Raw genomic sequence first — 21,032 nt, forward strand, 5'->3', positions numbered from 1 at the left:
CTCTACCCAATGACATGAAAGGTAGGCCCAGAAAGCTACGTTATTACTGTATTGATATTTTCTTGCCTTGTGAATGGTTTGCGACCAGACTGTGTACGCAGTGCTAGTCTGGACTTTTTCTGGAAGCTGTTTCATTGGTTTCATTTCCTGTTCCCAGCTGAGAAAGAACAACTGGAGGCAGAAACACGAGGATTTCATTCGGAGCATCAAATAGGCCAGGGAGGTGCAGCAGGTGATCACGCAAGGAGGGAAGGTTGTGAACCTGCCCCAGCCCCCCGCGAATCCAAACCCCGACTACGTGCCCTGCCCTCACTGCGGCCGGCGCTTTGCCCCCAGGCCGGCACAGAGGCACATCCCCAAGTGTCAGCACATCAGGAGCCGCCCTCCTCCTCCTCCTCACAGATGAAAACTGATGTGAAGAAGAGTAAAAGAGGCATGATCTTGGCTCACGACTCACGTCCTGCTTTTTCTTTTTAGAAATATATTTAGCACAGTTCATCCGTATGATGATAAAAAAAATGTTACCTTGTTTTAATAAAATGATTTTTTTTTGGTGGACTGGTGTTTGCGTAACTGTGGTTATTTCAGTTTTTTTCCCTTGCGAAAATGTGTGTTGACCGTGAAAATAAATTTCAAGCTGTTCTTATCATTCATACACCTTGACCTCCTAAAAATAATTGTTCAACCTGGAACGTACAATTAGCAGGCAATAGAACAGGTCACATTGGCCTTGGAACCATCAAAAAGTAGTATTCACACATTCTCTGCATCAATTTTCCTTTAAAACAACTGAAAAAGCAAGGTAAAGTGTGATTGATTTTTTAATGAAAGTTATTTGATTTAATTTATTTAATTTTCATAATATTTGAAATATGTTGGGATTAATGTGACTCAATATTATCTGCAGCTCTTACACTCCAGGCACCTGATAAAGTGGAACGCAGTGTCTTTGCCTTACATGGCGCTCAGCTCTTCCTCAATCCCAGCAGAAGCAGCAGCCTCCGGGTCCTGCCTCATGCACAGCTTAAAATGCAACACCGAGTAATACAACAAACAACAGGGAAAACCATTCACGATCAGACACATCCGTTGATTGCTGGCTCTCAGTAAAGGGACATTGCTGTGGTCCACGCATGAATCTGTTTTCCAAGTGCCTTATCCAATACAGTGTTGAGGCCAGTTTTCCCAGAAGCCATCTAAAGGGGAACACACAATAACTTGTAAAACCTCCAATTTACATCACAAAATAGACTACATTTCAAGGTTAAAGAATTACCATGTTCTGCGATTCAGAACGAGGCAGCAAAACTTCCTGTAATCTGATGTGGCCCTGTGACATTGTAAAGGAGCAGGCTTGTGAATACATCTCGTTTAATCCAATGGAAATATTGCTCTCAACTTTTTTACGTTTTTGCCAATAAATAATATTACATTGTTAACTCTGCATAAAGAACCTTGGAATGGAACGTTTTTTGCAGTGAAATGTTTGCTGCATAACCTATACCTTTTCTCTCCTACATCACATTGCATTAGTCATCACAGTGATTAGTGAGCAGGAAGGGCTGCATCACATTGCAATTTGTGTGGAACTTGAATGCGAATTTGTTACAACATGGCGTAACTTACAGTACTTTCACAAAATTCATGATTTTGTGCTCAATTTTGAGTTTGTAGTTTTTCTATAATGTCAATGATTTTATTTTGTGACTGAAATTAAATACTTTTGTGTCTGCAAAATTGGGACTGTAGTTCCACCTTAACCTACTAGTACTGTATGTCTTTGGACTGTGGGAAGAAACTTGAGCACCTGGAAGAAATCCACACAAATGAAGGGAGAACATACAATTCCATCCAGACTGCACCCCAGGAATTGAACCCAGGACCCCAGCTCTGTGAACCACAGTGCCACCTCATTGCTATAGTCACTATAATTAATGTCAAAACTCATTTGCAAATGAGCCGCCTGGGATCCAAAAGGATCAAGACAAGGATCCAAACAAAGCACTATCCCAAAGCTTGGCTTTGTACAGTATATCATACAGGGCTTGATGCAGAAGGCAGATAATCTAAGTCCATGCAATAATTGCTAAGGGAAAGTGACTTTGTGTTTTTGGAGGGAAGTCACTCAACATGGAGCTGTGTTAGTGAAATGATTGTTCTGATGTACGGCTGATGTCCAAACACTGAAAACATGATTGTGTATGCAATCGCACTCCTGAGCTCCATTGGGTATGGTTAAAATAACTTTTTATAGTTCATCACATTCAAAGTGTGTGTACCTGATGAAAGTGTAACACGCATTTGGAGGAGTTATTCAGGATTTTCTTTCATTCAACTATTTCAAGACCCATTATTTTCAGATGTTGTAGTATACGTGAATAATGAAAGGCCTTCATATTACACAATGAAGGAATGACTTTGCAGGTGTGAAGAATAAAAGATTAATTCAGCTCACTTTGGGGAGTTTCACAATGGCCCTCCTTATAGAAATGTGGGTTTGATTAAAGGAGTGAAGAAAAAGCACTGAATAATATTTGCTTCTGTAAACGTAATCATCTCAAAATATGGTTGAAGAAATTGAAGAAGGTTAAACATAATCCAAAACGTATACGGTCAATTTAAGTACAACCAGAATTCTAGTGTTTATGCAATGCATCTGTGGGTTGATATGAAATACGGCCGTTCTTAAACTAAACGAGGTTATCGAGAGCATATTCCGAGTACGGCTGTGGCCAGTTCTACTGTGAACTGTGAGGACCGTATCTTATCCTGAACTGGCTGTGCGAATACCGTCCTCTGCTGGCAGAAGGAATAGATTACAACGGCACTGTATTGGCGATTAGTCCTATTGCTAGAATATTGAAACAACAAGGAGTCCGCGGAGTCAAGCAATGCTGAATGAACAAGTACCTGAAATTCAATAGGATTTTGTGTATTGATTACAAATAGGTGTGAAATTCTCATGTACAGTGGTATTCATGGATTCCTTACACAAGCAGCCGTTGTTATGATACTTTCGTAATCTGAATATAAATCTGTTATCTACCTGAAACTGTAATTATTGAATAGATTAATGTCTTTGAAATGCTTCATTAACTGGGCAGTTTCCATGTTTGGAAATGTTTTTATTTTGATTGCTGATTGCTAGATACTGTATGTTTAATAGGCATGCTGTTAATATTTTCTACAAGAGCCAAATAAGACAGTTATGCTGTAGTAAGTTCTATATAAGTTAAATAACATAAGTTATAATTTGTTCTGAGGTCAATTTGAATCTCATACTAAATTACTGGTGTCCTTTTATCTGAGAAACACTACCTGATTGATCACCTGATGCCTAGAAATTAGCATGCACAGTAGCCCAGCGTTTAGCATTGCTAGCTCACAGTGCTGAGGCCCTGGGTACACTTCTGGACCTGGGGTGCTATCTGTATGGAGCTTGTATGTTCTCCCCATGTTTGCATGAGTTTGCTTTGGGTGCTCCGGCTTCCTCCCACAGTTCAAAGAACTACTGGTAGGTTAATTGGCTTCTGGGATAATTGGTGAGTGTCTGTGTCTTCCCTGCATTGGACTACCATCCAGTCCCAGGTATCTCCTGCCTATTACTTTCTGAGGCTCTGGCTCCCCCGTGCCCCGCGACCCCCTGACCCCCTGACCCTGAATTGGATGAAGCGGTTAGAAAATGGGTGGTTTCTGTTATGCTCTGGTCATGCTCTGCCATAGCAACAACTTGTAAAAAATGCAGATGCTAGGATTTAACTCAAAGAAGGAGCTCAGATCACTGTGTTGGCATCACTGTACAGGTGTCCGGTGTGTTTTAGAACATATGTTAAAATCTTATTTACTAACTTCTAGACTTTTTACCCCCCATATCAGTCTGCAGGTGCACAGTGGTCTGTGGACACCCTCCTTGCTCTGTCGTAAAACAGGAAATAAAAAGCAACTGGTTTTGACTTTAATGCACTGAGACTGTGGAACTCACAGAACTCTCTTGTCAGAAAGGCAGCTTCTAACAGCTTTTAAGTGAAGACTAAGAACACTTTTCTATTTTATTAAAATAGATTATATATGTTTTGTTTAAATATATGTTATAAATGTTAAAACGACAGCTCGTATAAGCTTGTATTTTTACCTTTCGATCATTTTTAGAATTGCTCTGAGTTGCTTTTACCATGATAAACAGTACAAAATATGAGGTGTTGAACTTGTCAAAAGTTTTAAAGCGCTTTATGACGTAAAGTGTGATGACAGTCCTTGGCGGTCTATGTAACAATTCTTCTTGAAGTAGGTCATCGGGCTAACAGTACATAAACATTACAGCTCAAGTGCTTTTGTATCTGAACACTTTTAGGTAAGTAATTTAGCAGCTGCGGTATTAATCGTGATTTTAATGGCAAATTCAATTGCAGGTAAAATAAAAATGGCGGATAACTTTCTTTCTAGCTCCGTGAAGCGGTCGCGCCACATTATACATATATACAATAATAAGAAACATAATATGTACAGTAGAATTTTTCACTTTAAGCTGGCATTATCCAGAACCGGGTCAGGGCCCGGACCCGGACCGTGCAGTGTGGTCCGTCGGCCTTCTAAAGATGTTTAGGAGATCGAGGCGCCCTTGGATTTGATTAGAAACTTGCATAATTTCTTAACTTGACCCCATTATCCTAAAAAAAAAACGGCCAGGCCCAGACCAAAGCATGAAGGCTGCGAGGATCGGGGGACTCTCATTTTTGGTCACAGCGTACAGTAGTAGATCAGTAACCTCTGTTTATCGTGATAACCTTTAATTATTTTCCAGTACTTTTTTAAATGATAAAACACATTGTCTCGCCAGTTTTGCTAAAGATAGGGTTTTAGTGTTTACGCATAAATTTGTAAGCCGTAGGTTTAAATCTCGTGTTCTTATTTGCCGCATTTTCATCGTAAGAGAGGCGCTCATTTGCGATTTACGCGCTGAATATTGTAAGCAGAGGAGCCTTAAGGCACAGCCTCGCCTTAACACCATCGTTTGCATTGTTATTGTCATCCAGAAAAGCAGTCGTAAGAAAATGAATCTGTGGCGGCCCCGAACATTAAAAAACTATATCTAGACTGCAAATACATCCCAATCTTACTATCAACACGTTTTAAGAGCCCTCTCCTTTCCACCGGTATACAAGCTAAGAGAGAAATGTTGGAAATCCCATCTGAAGTAGCCCTCGTCTCAGCTTCGGAGCTGTGAGCGATGGGGATCATAATTAAAAGGGGGTACAGTTACTTTGAAAATGTGTATGTGATACTTAAATTTAAATAAAATAAAAAGATAAATTATATAACACAGACTGCTATCAATGTCCATGTGTTTAAGACGTATGAATCGGTTTTAAAACAGGCACACCCCTTTACTTCTCACAAATCCAACTGGAGTCTCAGTCCGTCGTCGCGATGAATTAGGAGCTCAGATGTAGGCTAAGTGATTGCAATTTACTTATTTAAAAGAACCACTTCAAATCAAAAGGGAGACATTTTGTAATGGTAGTTATCGTATTATACAGTATACGTAATTGTAGATATACAGTACATAAAGGGTATGAATAGGTGTGAGCTTTTACTGTATATTTAATATTTTATCTGACCCATTTGTAGAAACCGCCTACTCAGATTTAGTTAAGTGGTCTGCCACCATAAAGACAGAAAAATATAATGACATCCTGTTACATTAACTGTAAAATAAACGCCGTAACTGCGGCCATATGAAAATTTGGATAAAGATTATACAAACATCCTAAGGAGCTCTATGACATATGAGCGTCGTAATAATGGTTGGTGACCTGACGTAACAGTGCTCCCTGAATTACGTGATCTGTATTTACCCAAATACAGATATATCACAGGGAGATGCAGTCAAACATTGCATTGCTATCGTCGTGGTGAACTATTTCTCCGCTGTTTGAGACTTGTTTGGTAAGTGTCATCAAATATTCTTGTCAATTTGTAGCGAAATAGATATACTGTATCATAATCCTTCAGCTATCTATAATGTAGTGAAACGGCTAATTAATATTGATAAATTCCCTTATTCACAGTGACTTTTGCTCAAACCCCTGTTGCATAATGGGTTAATTTTATATAAAAAACATTTATATCATAGATATAATACAAGCTTTGAAATGAAATAGTACATTTCCAGGTTTCAGTTAAACATTTTTAAAAAAGCTCATGACTTTAAGCATTCTGAACATTGAGAATGTTATTTGGGAAACAAATGTTTTTTATAATGTTTATGTTTAGGATCTGTCTCCTACTGAGTCAGCATGCAGCATTCAACACCATTAGGTTTAATATTAAAAAGTTGTGTATTTCCTGAATTGTTTTTTTTATTCTTTTCTATTAGACCATACTAGACTGTGCAGGATATCATTTATTTGCCATTTTTGCCTTTTCCAGATACCTGGGAAACAAAGCTCATATCTCATTTGCCAATGGAGCCCAGTCCTAAGCCTGGTGCTCTGTCCCCCTCCCCGAAGGACACAGACTCGAATCGACCCGCGCCCTTAAGGCGACAGGATCTGATCTCCACGTACTGCCCGCCTCCCAAGATACAGCTTCTGAAGGACACCTTCCAAGAGAAACTGATGCAGGAAAAGGAGAAAAAAATGATCGCCATATACAATCGACGGCAGGAGGCGGCTCTACAGAAGATGAGAAAATCTTTCCAATATGTCAAATACGCTGCGGAGAAGAAGACGGGGAACAGCTATCGCTTCCAAGCCCAACAGGGCCCCGAGAAGAACATTGTGGGGTATGATCGGTCTTACCCCCTGAAGCCTATGGGTAACAGGAAAGTCTCCGGCCCTGGTGAGGCTCGGGCTGTGGACCGCCCGGAAGCACAGAGTGATTCCTTGTTTGCCCCCACCCCGCCTCAGGATGGTCATGAGAGGCCCTGCGAGAGGCCGGGCAGGAGGGACTCAAGAGTACACAAACCTAAGGACAGGACTGTCCTCCCCATGGTGGCGACCCCTCCAGGGCAATGCCCTTCTCATGCCAATGGGAAGGAGCACTTTCAGTTGCAAGAGGAGCTACGAAAAGTGGCCGAGGCAGAGGCCGCGCTGAAGGAGGAGCATCGCCGGAGGGAGGCCAGTCTGCAGGATGTGATGCGCCGGAAGGAGGCCATGATGAAGGACGAGATTCGCCAGAAGGAGGCCATGATGCAGGCGAAGCTCTTTAGAGCTCAGGAGGAGCTGAGGATGGTTCAGAGAGAGATGGAAGACTCCAGAGAGGTGGCCGGAAGGGAAAATAGAGGACTCCTGACCCGAAGGAAGACACTCCAGGCGAGGCAGAGCGAGCTTCGCCCCAGAGGACCGTGGGCCAACCACCGCTCTAAGGCCGTGCCTCTTCTGACCTGCAGAATGGAGAAGCAAAAAGCCTTCACTCCAAGGAAAGCCCTTCCTTTCAAAGGAGACAACCTTGATTATGGTTCTCCAATGGAAGACGGCGGATGCGCAGAATCGCACTTTCCCTCTGCGCTTTCCCATCAGGAGAGACGTCAAGTGAGCCCTTGCAGCCGTGGGCTAGAAGACGTCCCCTGTGGAAGGAGAAAGTACCTCAAGAAAGCAAGGCTCCCTGAAAGTGACGTGTCAGCGGCACAGGCCGCGCAGGCCCACTTCAGAAATAACACCGCATGTCTGGATGAACAAACTCTGTCAGTGGAAAACAGATATTTGTCCCCTACAAGTCTGATGTGCCCTACCGCTGAGCAATTTCCATATGAGAATAGCCAGAGTGGAAACCCTCAGCTGGTGCCCTGTGAACTGTGTCACAGGAAGTTTGCTGTAGAGAGGTTGGAGAAACACAGCAAGATCTGCAAGAAGCTTCAGAATTCAAAGAGGAAGGTTTTTGACTCTTTCAAGCACAGGGCCAAGGGAACAGAACTGGAGACATACATCCATAAGAAGAAGGTTAGACCGCCAATCGTGGTAAGGGCTATCCTTAAACTCTTTCCAAGCTTCCCTTGTTTTCTCCTAGAGTCAGACTCAGCTTATAAATCAATGTAAACAATAAATAAGTGTTTTATGAAGTACTTTTCTGAAAAACTGCCGCAAAGGCACATTTGCCAGACAGAATAAATGGGTCTTAGTGACTTCTGAATTCTGTTGTAAAAATCTACATGAGATATCAAGCAAATAGCACTCACGGGAAACAAAACCATAACTAAATTGTACTCTCTACCCAATGACATGAAAGGTAGGCCCAGAAAGCTACGTTATTACTGTATTGATATTTTCTTGCCTTGTGAATGGTTTGCGACCAGACTGTGTACGCAGTGCTAGTCTGGACTTTTTCTGGAAGCTGTTTCATTGGTTTCATTTCCTGTTCCCAGCTGAGAAAGAACAACTGGAGGCAGAAGCACGAGGATTTCATTCGGAGCATCAAATAGGCCAGGGAGGTGCAGCAGGTGATCACGCAAGGAGGGAAGGTTGTGAACCTGCCCCAGCCCCCCGCGAATCCAAACCCCGACTACGTGCCCTGCCCTCACTGCGGCCGGCGCTTTGCCCCCAGGCCGGCACAGAGGCACATCCCCAAGTGTCAGCACATCAGGAGCCGCCCTCCTCCTCCTCCTCGCAGATGAAAACTGATGTGAAGAAGAGTAAAAGAGTCATGATCTTGGCTCACGACTCACGTCCTGCTTTTTCTTTTTAGAAATATATTTAGCACAGTTCATCCGTATGATGATAAAAAAAATGTTACCTTGTTTTAATAAAATGATTTTTTTTTGGTGGACTGGTGTTTGCGTAACTGTGGTTATTTCAGTTTTTTTCCCTTGCGAAAATGTGTGTCGACCGTGAAAATAAATTTCAAGCTGTTCTTATCATTCATACACCTTGACCTCCTAAAAATAATTGTTCAACCTGGAACGTACAATTAGCAGGCAATAGAACAGGTCACATTGGCCTTGGAACCATCAAAAAGTAGTATTCACACATTCTCTGCATCAATTTTCCTTTAAAACAACTGAAAAAGCAAGGTAAAGTGTGATTGATTTTTTTAATGAAAGTTATTTGATTTAATTTATTTAATTTTCATAATATTTGAAATATGTTGGGATTAATGTGACTCAATATTATCTGCAGCTCTTACACTCCAGGCACCTGATAAAGTGGAACGCAGTGTCTTTGCCTTACATGGCGCTCAGCTCTTCCTCAATCCCAGCAGAAGCAGCAGCCTCCGGGTCCTGCCTCATGCACAGCTTAAAATGCAACACCGAGTAATACAACAAACAACAGGGAAAACCATTCACGATCAGACACATCCGTTGATTGCTGGCTCTCAGTAAAGGGACATTGCTGTGGTCCACGCATGAATCTGTTTTCTAAGTGCCTTATCCAATACAGTGTTGAGGCCAGTTTTCCCAGAAGCCATCTAAAGGGGAACACACAATAACTTGTACAACCTCCAATTTACATCACAAAATAGACTACATTTCAAGGTTAAAGAATTATCATGTTCTGCGATTCAGAACGAGGCAGCAAAACTTCCTGTAATCTGATGTGGCCCTGTGACATTGTAAAGGAGCAGGCTTGTGAATACATCTCGTTTAATCCAATGGAAATATTGCTCTCAACTTTTTAACGTTTTTGCCAATAAATAATATTACATTGTTAACTCTGCATAAAGAACCTTGGAATGGAACGTTTTTTGCAGTGAAATGTTTGCTGCATAACCTATACCTTTTCTCTCCTACATCACATTGCATTAGTCATTACAGTGATTAGTGAGCAGGAAGGGCTGCATCACATCGCAATTTGTGTGGAACTTGAATGCGAATTTGTTACAACATGGCGTAACTTACAGTACTTTCACAAAATTCATGATTTTGTGCTCAATTTTGAGTTTGTAAAGTTTTTCTATAATGTCAATGATTTTATTTTGTGACTGAAATTAAATACTTTTGTGTCTGCAAAATTGGGACTGTAGTTCCACCTTAACCTACTAGTACTGTATGTCTTTGGACTGTGGGAAGAAACTGGAGCACCTGGAAGAAATCCACACAAATGAAGGGAGAACATACAATTCCATCCAGACTGCACCCCAGGAATTGAACCCAGGACCCCAGCTCTGTGAACCACAGTGCCACCTCATTGCTATAGTCACTATAATTAATGTCAAAACTCATTTGCAAATGAGCAGCCTGGGATCCAAAAGGATCAAGACAAGGATCCAAACAAAGCACTATCCCAAAGCTTGGCTTTGTACAGTATATCATACAGGGCTTGATGCAGAAGGCAGATAATCTAAGTCCATGCAATAATTGCTTAGGGAAAGTGACTTTGTGTTTTTGGAGGGAAGTCACTCAACATGGAGCTGTGTTAGTGAAATGATTGTTCTGATGTACGGCTGATGTCCAAACACTGAAAACATGATTGTGTATGCAATCGCACTCCCGAGCTCCATTGGGTATGGTTAAAATAACTTTTTATAGTTCATCACATTCAAAGTGTGTGTACCTGATGAGAGTGTAACACGCATTTGGAGGAGTTATTCAGGATTTTCTTTCATTCAACTATTTCAAGACCCATTATTTTCAGATGTTGTAGTATACGTGAATAATGAAAGGCCTTTATATTACACAATGAAGGAATGACTTCGCAGGTGTGAAGAATAAAAGATTAATTCAGCTCACTTTGGGGAGTTTCACAATGGCCCTCCTTAAAGAAATGTGGGTTTGATTAAAGGAGTGAAGAAAAAGCACTGAATAATATTTGCTTCTGTAAACGTAATCATCTCAAAATATGGCTGAAGAAATTGAAGAAGGTTAAACATAATCCAAAACGTATAAGGTCAATTTAAGTACAACCAGAATTCTAGTGTTTATGCAATGCATCTGTGGGTTGATATGAAATTTGGCCGTACTGCATTTCGAACAAGTTGTAAGGGATTTAGCCAGGAGAGGTATTCTCATTCACTCAGTAAGGTCTTTATTCATTTTGCAATATGGGAAAAAGCCATCACCTGTCTGCGCAGAGAAGTGAAAGCTGATTCAAAAGCAAGCAGGGAGACCCCTTGTTTTATATCTTTTTTAAGCTGATGCAACACTTCAAGGACAGGCAAAGCAGTCATTTTCCATTCCTTATAGTTTTTTGTTTTAAGCAAAGAAGAGCAGTTATTCAAATGGTTTCTCACACTCCCTTCTTCAAGCAGCCGAGATAAACAGTATTAAAACATCCTGTGCCCTTGACAAGTTGGGTGCTATCACACTTTGTTCTAAGTATCCAGCTGCTTCTGCAGCACAGCTCTGTCCGTAAACAACATAGAATAAAACACTTTTTCTCAGTAACTTTTCATTACATTCCCTCCTTTTTATCCTTAAATGTGTTCAAACCACAGAGTCCTCATAGGGGTCACCCTAGTCAGACAACAGCACAACAGCAAAAACACTACAACAGGCATGAATAGCTTTAAGAAAAACAGTCCCCAAGACCCAAAAAATGATTTTAACCATGAAAAGAAGGGGAACTCATTGCCAATGCCCTGTTCTTGATTTACCCTGTTCTTAAGTTCTTTCAGCCGGTGTATTGCGAGGGTGAGGTGACCATGGTCATCATCACTAGCAGGGATATACAGATGCAGCCATTCAAAACAAGCGGGCGATACCGCATTATTTTGCGGTGTGCTTATCGCGGTGTAACACAAGTTACCATATTAATACCGTGTATTCTCGCATAGTACCGCATAATACCACATGTTCTAATGAATGACCTTGGACAAGCTGTAAACTCAAAGTATTGCCCTGGTCCACATTCTTTTTTTCATTGACCGTCTTTGTAAAAGTAACACCACAGCATTTCGTTGATCCAATCACGCATTTGTTTCCAATCATGCAAAGTACAGTCATTTTTGAGAATCTCCAATTCACCATGCCTTTTGCATGCTCATAAGAGATATTGATTTAGGAACATAAACATATTACTGTATGCAAACTGTACTGTATACAGTATGTATATGTATATTTAATGTCTTTACTGTGCCCGTTTAAGTATTAAATATTTATATGGAATTTTACCACTGAAGGGAAATCTTAGTAGCTGAGCATAAAAAGAATAGGAGCATAACGCGTGTGAAGGCCATTTTGGAACATAAACATACAGTATTACAGTATGTAAACTGTATATGGCTGGTCTCGGTACAAAAATACACACCAGTATTCCATTTCTCCCTAAACAATATTAAGCATCGAAGTCTTTAACTAACATGTGAAATAACGTGTGTATAAAAAGTGGTAGTTTTAAGCTTTTCTGCAAATACGCTCAATACAGGAGCAAACAAGCATACTTTTAGAATTTGATTAATAGGGAATATAATATGGAATCGCATATCTAAAGAAATTAATAATGATATAATTCTATTCATGTGCTGAACTTGTAAGCGAGAGGTTGACTGTTCAAATCCAGCCTGTGCCATGACTTTTCTTTTAACAAGCATTTCTTTGAAGAAATAAAATAGCAATATTATGGACAATTAATTGACTTTTTATATTTCTAAATATCACAACATGTTCGAATCTAAGTCATTTTTTAATAACAATGAATAGTCACCACGCATGCTTACACAGCTCCCTGGGTAAAGTATCACAAAGTCTTAGAGAACTTAACATTTTTATTATCAACAAATTGTAAATACGCTATTTACATTGGGGTTATTCATATTTCACTTGAGTGTATGGGGGATTGTCAGCAGACCCCCCCCCCCCTCTTAGACTGCGCAAACAATTTTTTTAATTTTTAGAAAGAAATGGCGGCTGTATGCTTTACAATATAAACATTTACTGTCAAACTTTAAATCAACAATTGATTTAAAGATGATCTGTCAAAGTTCAATGGAAAACAATATTGTTTTTGTTTTTGTTGTTTTTATCCCGTAAGGCACTTTGAGAAGCCACCTTTAAAGGCGCTATATAAAGGCACTGATTCCTATGGAATGTGTATTCTTTCTTCTTTTTTTCAGCATGGAATAAACCTATTACGTGATTTTAAGGTTTGTGTGAGAAGCCAGGGTATCAGCTTGTTCCCCCCTCCCGCACCTCTCTCTGTACAGTAGAGGCTCCTGTCCTGACTGGTGGAGCTCATACAACTGTGTCTGGAGAGGATCCATGGTATCAGGGTCAACCCCATGGCTATGCAGCTTGTTTCCCCCCCTGCACCTCTCTGTGTACAGTAGAGCCTCCTGTCTTGACTGGTGGAGCTCATTCAGCTGTATCTGGAGAGGATCAAGCGGGGTATCAGCTTCAAACCTACGGCTGGGCAGCTTGTTCCCCCCTCCTGCCCCCCTCTGTGTACAGTAGAGCATTCTCTCATGACTGGTGGAGCTCATACAGCTGTGTCTCTAGAGGATCCAGGGTATCAGCTTCAACCCCATGGCTGGGTAGCTTGTTCCCCCCTCCCGCCCCTCTCTGTGTACAGTAGAGCCTCCTGTCTTGACTGGTGGAGCTCATACAGCTGTGTCTGGAGAGATCCAGGGTATCAGCTTCAACCCCACGGCTTGCAACTTGTTCCCCTCTACCACCCCTCTGTGCGTACAGTAGAGCCTCCAGTCCTGACTGGTGGAGCTCATACAGCTGTATCTGGAGAGGGAGGGAGAGAGGGGTGCGGAACCAGGGAACTATTTACATGGAAAACGGGCGATCTCCCCAGCCCGTATGCCCCTTTCACTGTGTGGCAGCTGCAATAGTCAGCGGCCTACCTAAACCCCGCCCTGACCACTCCTGTCCTGCCCCTCACCGCACACCCCAGCCGGGTGTTCTTCAGCCGCCCCCCAGGGCGAAAGCGCTACAATGCTAAAAATAAGACACACTCTGCAGACATTCACAACAGCGACTGTCAGAAGATAGGACACAGCAACTCAGACACCCATTGAATGGAAAGGGTCACTTTAATGTGACCGCGCGCCAGCAAAGAGAGAGATACACACCAGTTTTCATTGTCAAAAAGTAATTGTTTTTTACTTTTGTACAATTTGTTTTACATTCCTCTTGTTTAACAGGAATGTTTTGTTTCTGGACAGACTGTTAAACTAGGGGAAAGAGTGCCTATGAAAGACGGGTTCCTTTCGCGAAGTCTGGAGACATTAGAAGCTTGCCACACCCGGACTGTTACACCAACGCATTAGCAAGTTAAAGCTATCCCATTGAGGAGCTGGGCGCAATAATTGTTTTGTTCCTTGATTTTCTGATCTGCAAGGCCATTTGAATTCTGTCTGGCATTGCCAGATTGTGAAAAAATAAAAGTATTTAAATCATAAGATACAATCTACAGACATTCACAACATATACATATCTTAAAACATTTACATATCTTGTTAAATTATTACTTTAAATATGTACTTTAAGTTACTGAAACAGCCAGTTAATAAAATCGTTGCAATTTTGTTCTTGTTTGGAGGTGGGGATATTCTGACAACAATTGATTTAAAGACAATCGGTCAAAGTGAAATGAAATACAATATTACGCTGGGTAAACGTTCCGAGGTCAAATTCTTCCGTGATGGGGGTACCTTTAAAGGTCTAAGCCGGAAACCATCATTATGTCTAATTTTTGATTCTCTCTTCCAAACGAGAACAAAATTGCGACAATTTTATTAGCAGGCTGTTTCAGTAACTCAAAGTATTCATTTAAAGTAATAATTTAACAATAAATCCCGCACCCAGCAGAAGAATCCTACTCCGTTGGGCTGCTGAGCAAGGCCCTTAACCCCAACTGCTCCAGGGGCGCTGTACAATGGCTGACCCTGTACTCTGACCACAGGCTCTCTCCCTATCTCTTTCATCTGTGTGTCTGTGTATCTCATGGAGAGCAAGCTGGGGTATGCGAAAAGATAATTACGAATGCAAGAAATTGTAAAGGTTTAATAAAATAATGTTGTTGTATATCTAAGCCAGTCTTCCTGCATCCCTCTTCTGCACTATAGGCATGGCTTTTATTCTGTTTGCTCCATTTCTAAAACTTTTTGCTCATGTGCATTTTTGTATTTTTTTACACCTCTAGCACTTTAACGTCCTGAATTTTCATTTGCCTTAATTTGTAGAATGAATTTGAGTTTTAGCCTTAAAAATCTTAAGTTTTCACTATCTTTTGTTTCTTGTCCTACAACTGTTATTATTGATCACCATGACTTCATTCAGCCTTTCCTGAACGTCTATGACAGGCAGAGAGAGTGCTGTTTCTGGTGCGATATTTTGCAGCTGACATTTCACTGTTTTAAACGAACAAGAAATTAGATTGCTCATAAATCACTTATTCTATATAAATACAGCGTAATTGCCCTCCGAAAATCCTCTTTTTCTTGTTCGTTTTAGAGACCTTGATCGAAACTGATTTTAGATGTCAGAAAGGATTTATTTTCTCTGTATTTCCTACATTGCTTTGTCGAGATTTTAACTTTATATTTAGGCTCAGATTTCAACTATAAATCGTACACTAATTAATAGCAGTAAATACTGATGTTTTGCTCCGTCTTACCACAAAAATATATATGTTTTGTAGCTGGGATGAACTTTATTTCGTACGCGTAGCTACTGCGATTTGGACACGAAGCGGTTAAAGATGGCGGCAAATCAGGCACCCAGAGAGGGGGGGGGGCGTCTTCTCGCCTCCATAACTAAAATGCCAAATAGGAGTGGCTTAAGCGACATACACAGTCGTGTAACTGACAGTTTGAGGTAGCCTATCGTGTAAATTTCGCTTTGTTGCTGATAGGTTAAGCTTTCGAAACCCTGCCCCAAAGTCATGTGACTGATTTTTCGCCCTGTTTCGTTGGTTAAACGCAATGATCACAAGCACCACCATGGTAACTGGGATGTGTAGTTTTTAATTCCGTTTGAATTATAACTGTACGTACTGTCTTCATATTTGGCCAGGGCTTTAAAGAGAAGGCGCGCCAAAAAATGTCGGTGCCGTCGTCTCCGCTTTAAAGGTACAACCGTGCTGGAAGAATTTGACCTCGGAAGTTTGCCCAGCGCACTTCAAGTACTGCACCTTCTCACACGTGTAGCCAGCTGCGTTGAGCCGTGGTTATATGATGTCATCTTTTATTTTATTATTTTATTTTGTGAACTTCCCCCAGATGAGTTCCGTTTTTCTGTATGGAGTTGGCTTTGCGACAGCCCTTGGGGTTTGTGAAGGTGCCCCTGGGGTCACAGGCGGCTCGTTTCTCTGGGGAGCCCTCAGACGCGCTGTGGCCGCCAGTCGGGTGAGACGCCAGCGGCATTTTTAATTTTATTTTCATTACAGATTCGTGTGGCGACATTATATATATATATTATTTCTGTAGTAGTACAGTTGTGTGCCAGATGAATCGCGGTAATGCACGAAGGTGATGTTTAATGCCTCACACGGTGTTGACCCACATGTTGTGTTTTGCTGAGCAGGAGAGAGAGAGACATTCAGCGTGTGTGACGCCAACGGGTTTTCTGTTCTAGAGGCTCTGTCATCCGTTGTGTTATAATTGTTTTCTTTCTTATTTAGTATTTCAGGTGTGTCGATTTTATGAACCAAATGTTAACGTACAACACGGGAAAAGGTGCATTGTAGAGTAAGATAACGGATATCGGCTTGTATCGTGGAGAGGACGTATAATGTGCTGAAAGATGGGAAGAGAAAGGGGCGATTTCTGCGCGCATTCTAATCATTGTGATTGATTTGATATTGATCTGATATGTGTGGTCATGTGAATGTACATAGATGGTGGGTATGGTGTTAATAATATATGATATGATATAATTACTTGTATATATCATATATCATTCTTTCTATTTTTATATATGGTAATCCTTCTAGATATTATGATTCTGTTTCCCGAAAGCGTCGTAGCGCTAAGAACATCGTAAACTCGCTCTTAAGCTCGATCGTTAATTGACGAGTGTTTCCCCAAACCCATCGTAACTGAAGTAGCACGTTAAATCCTTCGTCATCTACGTGCTCCCCGACCCGCTCGTTCATCACTAAGTGCTTCTTAAACTGGCCTCCTCCTGCCCACCCTGAGCGCCAGAGATCGCCAGACAGAGCACAGTCACTTCACGGCAGGGGCATCCTCTGGGAATACAGGACACTAAGAGTTTATATGAAGGACTTTGATATTGTGTTGTACTGTGTCAGAGGAAATTCGAAAAAAGAACATTTATTTATACTCATGAATTTATGAGTCATCTTGGGTATATTTCATATTCATTTTTATACTTGACTAGATGATATTATTTTCAGTATGAAGTGCAGCAATGCATTATTTTAGTGAAATCATTGGGCCTAACATGTATTTATAATGTAGCGCCACGCAGGGCGCTTTAGTCATGCGCACGCAAGGCGGGCTGAGAACAGCACCTGGGTTCTACCGGACTGTATAGCGGGACGGAGGCTGGGATACAGTCTCTTCCCTTCAGGTGTGTGTGTGTGTTAGTGAAGGTGCAGCGCTGTAACCCCTGTCCCTGTGTGTGTACCTTTCCCGATTCGAGTTAATAAATGTGTTGTTCAGCCCCAGTCCTGAGTCCCACGCCTGCTCCATTCCGTACCCAAACCCGCGGTCGATACCGCGTAGTTCAACACCGTTTGATGTTCTGTCGTGATTGTTGACGGTAAAGCTTAGATCTGCTTGTTTTTAAATTTGATTATAGGTCCTGTATTTGTTGAGTGACACATGCCAAGCTTAGTAGTTAATGTTTCCATTGAGTTCCAGTACACCCAATAACTCTAAATAACAGTTTTTTCTCATGAAATATTGATTCTTAACTATGGCAGCGCGCCAAAAAATATTGCTTTAAATCAAGGACGTCGTGCGGGACGCATACACTGTCCACGCAGTTAATCTTGGTTTTCTTTTACGGCATGTCAGTCTTTTCTTTTCTTTGCTCTTAGAAACAATAAGGTCCCTTTTTGTGCCTATCTATATGCTTTTGCTTAAACTATGATGTCAAGTTTACTTCATATTCCTTTTCACAACTTTATTTCATCCCACTGAAGGACCAAAACCGACACCATATAATGAAAGAATTGTCAATCGATTGTTTACATACGTACATACGTACATCGTAAAGTTGCTTGAAAGTCTCTAAGATTAGTTGTTTTCGGGAAACTCACCCCTGTTCTTTATCCTTCTGCTCTCACTGTGTTTATTACCGCCATCTACTGTCTCCTCTAACTGTGTATTGTCATCATGCATATCTTGTGCATTATTTATTGTTGTTGGTTTTGTCATTCTATTAAGAAGCCACCTTTCAAGGCGCTATATAAATTAATGTTTATTATTATTATTATTATTATTTATTTTTTTAAAGTTGTACATTCTGACGCCATGAGATTTTTAGATTTTGAGATTCTCATATTTTTGGCTTCTACAACAAACAGTAACAATGCGCTTGAATGGTTCTGCAAAAGTTTAACTGTATCTTTAAAGCCATCCTCATCTTTATCAGGTACAAAGAAAAGAAGGTAGGCCGGCTTCTGTTTGGAATGTTTTAGTTAGTTTTAATTTTTTAAACCCCAAGTAAACATATTTTGTGCCTTTCTCTGAACTTTTTTGCATTTCAGTTCAGTTGTTTTTAAGCTTATTTTACAGTTGCTAGGTTCTTGAACTGTGCAGTATTTCTTTTGGGTTTTGTGCAAATCATATTCTAACGGTTGGGGGGAAAAAGCACAGGTGCCATCCCACCATTAAACCCTGAAACTTACCTTAGCCGATTCTTCAACTAAACCAGACATGTTAACTAAGTGTTACAGTATGTTCTTCAAATGTGTGTCAGCCAATCAGATTTCAGGACTGGAATTATTGGTTTTGTAATAGGGAATATAGTATGGAATCACGTATCTAAAGAAATGAATAATGATATTAATTTAAGGATCTGAATATCTAAAAATATGTATCTATATAGCAGGTAGTATTACTGTATTCCACTTTCTTTGTAAATACGGAATAACAGATTCACAACGCGAAGCTGTGTCACTCTTCTGGGTAAAAAAAACGTTTTGAACACCCTGTTTTTAATAAGCTGCTGAGTAAAGAACAGGAATGTTCCTGCTGTCAGTCTTTACCGAAGATATCCCTAATAGTATTAATAATGAATGACCTTGGACAAGCTGTAAACTCAAAGTATTACCCTGGTCCACATTCTTTGTAATCGTCTTTGTAAACAAAAAAACTTTATTTTGTGTGACGATATAAAGTTTTCACGAAACCTCCTCGAGTTGTGAGACCACGTGCTATGTGTATACAGCACATTGTGAATGTTTTCACAGCCTTCATTTTGTCGTTTTTATTTCATTTTTTGACCACGCATGAATATTCTTATGTCCATATCTTCGCAGGGGAATCAGTGCGAATTGTAATACTAATTAAATGACCGCGGGCACTTTCCACCCCCTCTACATTCTCCGAGTAGAATAGGCTAACCTTCTAATGAAAGACAGTCCACCCTCCCCCACGGAAAGGAAAAGTGCCCGCAGGCAGGCAGTATGGTCAGTAACAGTGAACAGTTTTAACTGCACTGCATCCCAGAGAATACCAGGGCGCATTTTTTCTACTCCCTGGCGGAAACGGGCTTCCATAAGAATCAGTATAGCTTCTGGGAAATCCATTTTTCCTGCATTAAAGTTGAACTCGTTCAGAGCGCCGTACATTGCAAACTCCAAGCGTTTCATTATGAGCTGAAGACCCTCACAGCTGAAGAAGGATTCACAGCCGAAACAATATTATTAGATTTCATAAAGCCTGTATTACGTACTATGCCTATGTCTGCAATACACCTTTGCTAGTTAATGCTAAAGTACTTCACTTTCTCGGGCGTGATCTTCCTAAGATTGTTGAGCGCGGTGTCAAAATGTTTCCATATGAAAGGCAGTGACGTCACCATCCTGAGGTGTGTGTAGTAGATCTGTGATGTGGTTGAGCGTGAATTGTGGTTCACGAATTGTAATTCTCCTAAAAAGAGAATTAAAATTTCACATAACAAGGCATGAGGTGTGCTGGCAGCTGTGGGATGCAGTTGTGGCCTGGCACGTTGAGGTGCGCTTTCAGCTGTGTGTGGTCTGACGCAGTGGTGGCCTGGCACGGTGAGGTGCGCTGGCAGCTGTGTGGTGTGACGCAGTGGTGGCTGGCACGGTGAGGTGCGCTGGCAGCTGTGTGACGCAGTGGTGGCCTGGCACGGTGAGGTGTGCTGGCAGCTGTTTGACGCAGTGGTGGCTTGGCACGGTGAGGTGCGCTTTCAGCTGTGTGTGGTCTGACGCAGTGGTGGCCTGGCACGGTGAGGTGCGCTGGCAGCTGTGTGGTGTGACGCAGTGGTGGCCTGGCACGGTGAGGTGCGCTGGCAGCTGTGTGACGCAGTGGTGGCCTTGCACGCTCAGGTGTTCTGGCAGGTGTGTGATGCAGTGGTGGCCTGGCACGGTGAGGTGTGCTGGCAGCTGTTTGACTCAGTGCTGGCCTGGCATGGTGAGGTACGCTGGCAGCTGTGTGGAATGACGCATTGGTGGCCGGGTACTTTGAGGTGCGCTGGCAATTCTATGATGAAGTGGTGGCCTGGCACGGTGAGGTGCACTGGCATCTGTGTGGTGTGACACAGTGGTGGCCTTGCACGGTGAGGTGCGCTGGTGGCTGTGTGGTGTGATGCAGTGGCGGCCTGACACGCTGAGGTGCACTGGCAGCTGTGTAGTGTGACGCAGTGGTGGCCTGGCACGGTGAGGTGCACTGGCAGCTGTGTGGTGTGACACAGTGGTGTCATGGCACGGTGAGTTGTGCTTTCAGCTGTGTGATGCAGTGGCTGCTGGGCACAGTGAGGTGCACTGGCACCTGTGTGGTTTGATGTAGTGGTGGCCTGGTATGGTGAGGTGCGCTGGCAGCTGTGTGATGCAGTGGTGGCCGGGCACGGTGAGGTCTGCTGGCAGCTGTGTGACGCAGTTGTGGCTTGGCACGGTGAAGTGCGATTTCAGCTGTGTGACGCAGTGGTGGCCTGGCACAGTGATGTGCGCTGGCGGCTGTGTGGAGTGATGCAGTGGTGGCCTGGCACGGTGAGGTGC

At 42.0% G+C, this 21,032-nt stretch overlaps 1 protein-coding gene across 1 annotated transcript; it reads left to right on the top strand.

Annotated features, from left to right (window-relative positions):
- The first annotated feature begins 6,409 nt into the window (after positions 1 to 6,409).
- LOC138229259 (zinc finger C2HC domain-containing protein 1C-like) lies at positions 6,410 to 8,689 on the top strand. The gene is made up of 2 exons (XM_069186411.1): positions 6,410 to 7,958; positions 8,363 to 8,689. Exons 1-2 carry the CDS (start codon positions 6,465 to 6,467, stop codon positions 8,417 to 8,419), a joined length of 1,551 nt encoding a protein of 516 aa, XP_069042512.1. The 5' UTR covers positions 6,410 to 6,464; the 3' UTR covers positions 8,420 to 8,689.
- Positions 8,690 to 21,032: the final 12,343 nt, after the last annotated feature.

This window comes from Lepisosteus oculatus, unplaced genomic scaffold, assembly GCF_040954835.1.
Source record: "Lepisosteus oculatus isolate fLepOcu1 unplaced genomic scaffold, fLepOcu1.hap2 HAP2_SCAFFOLD_42, whole genome shotgun sequence".
Classification (NCBI taxonomy): domain Eukaryota; kingdom Metazoa; phylum Chordata; class Actinopteri; order Semionotiformes; family Lepisosteidae; genus Lepisosteus; species Lepisosteus oculatus.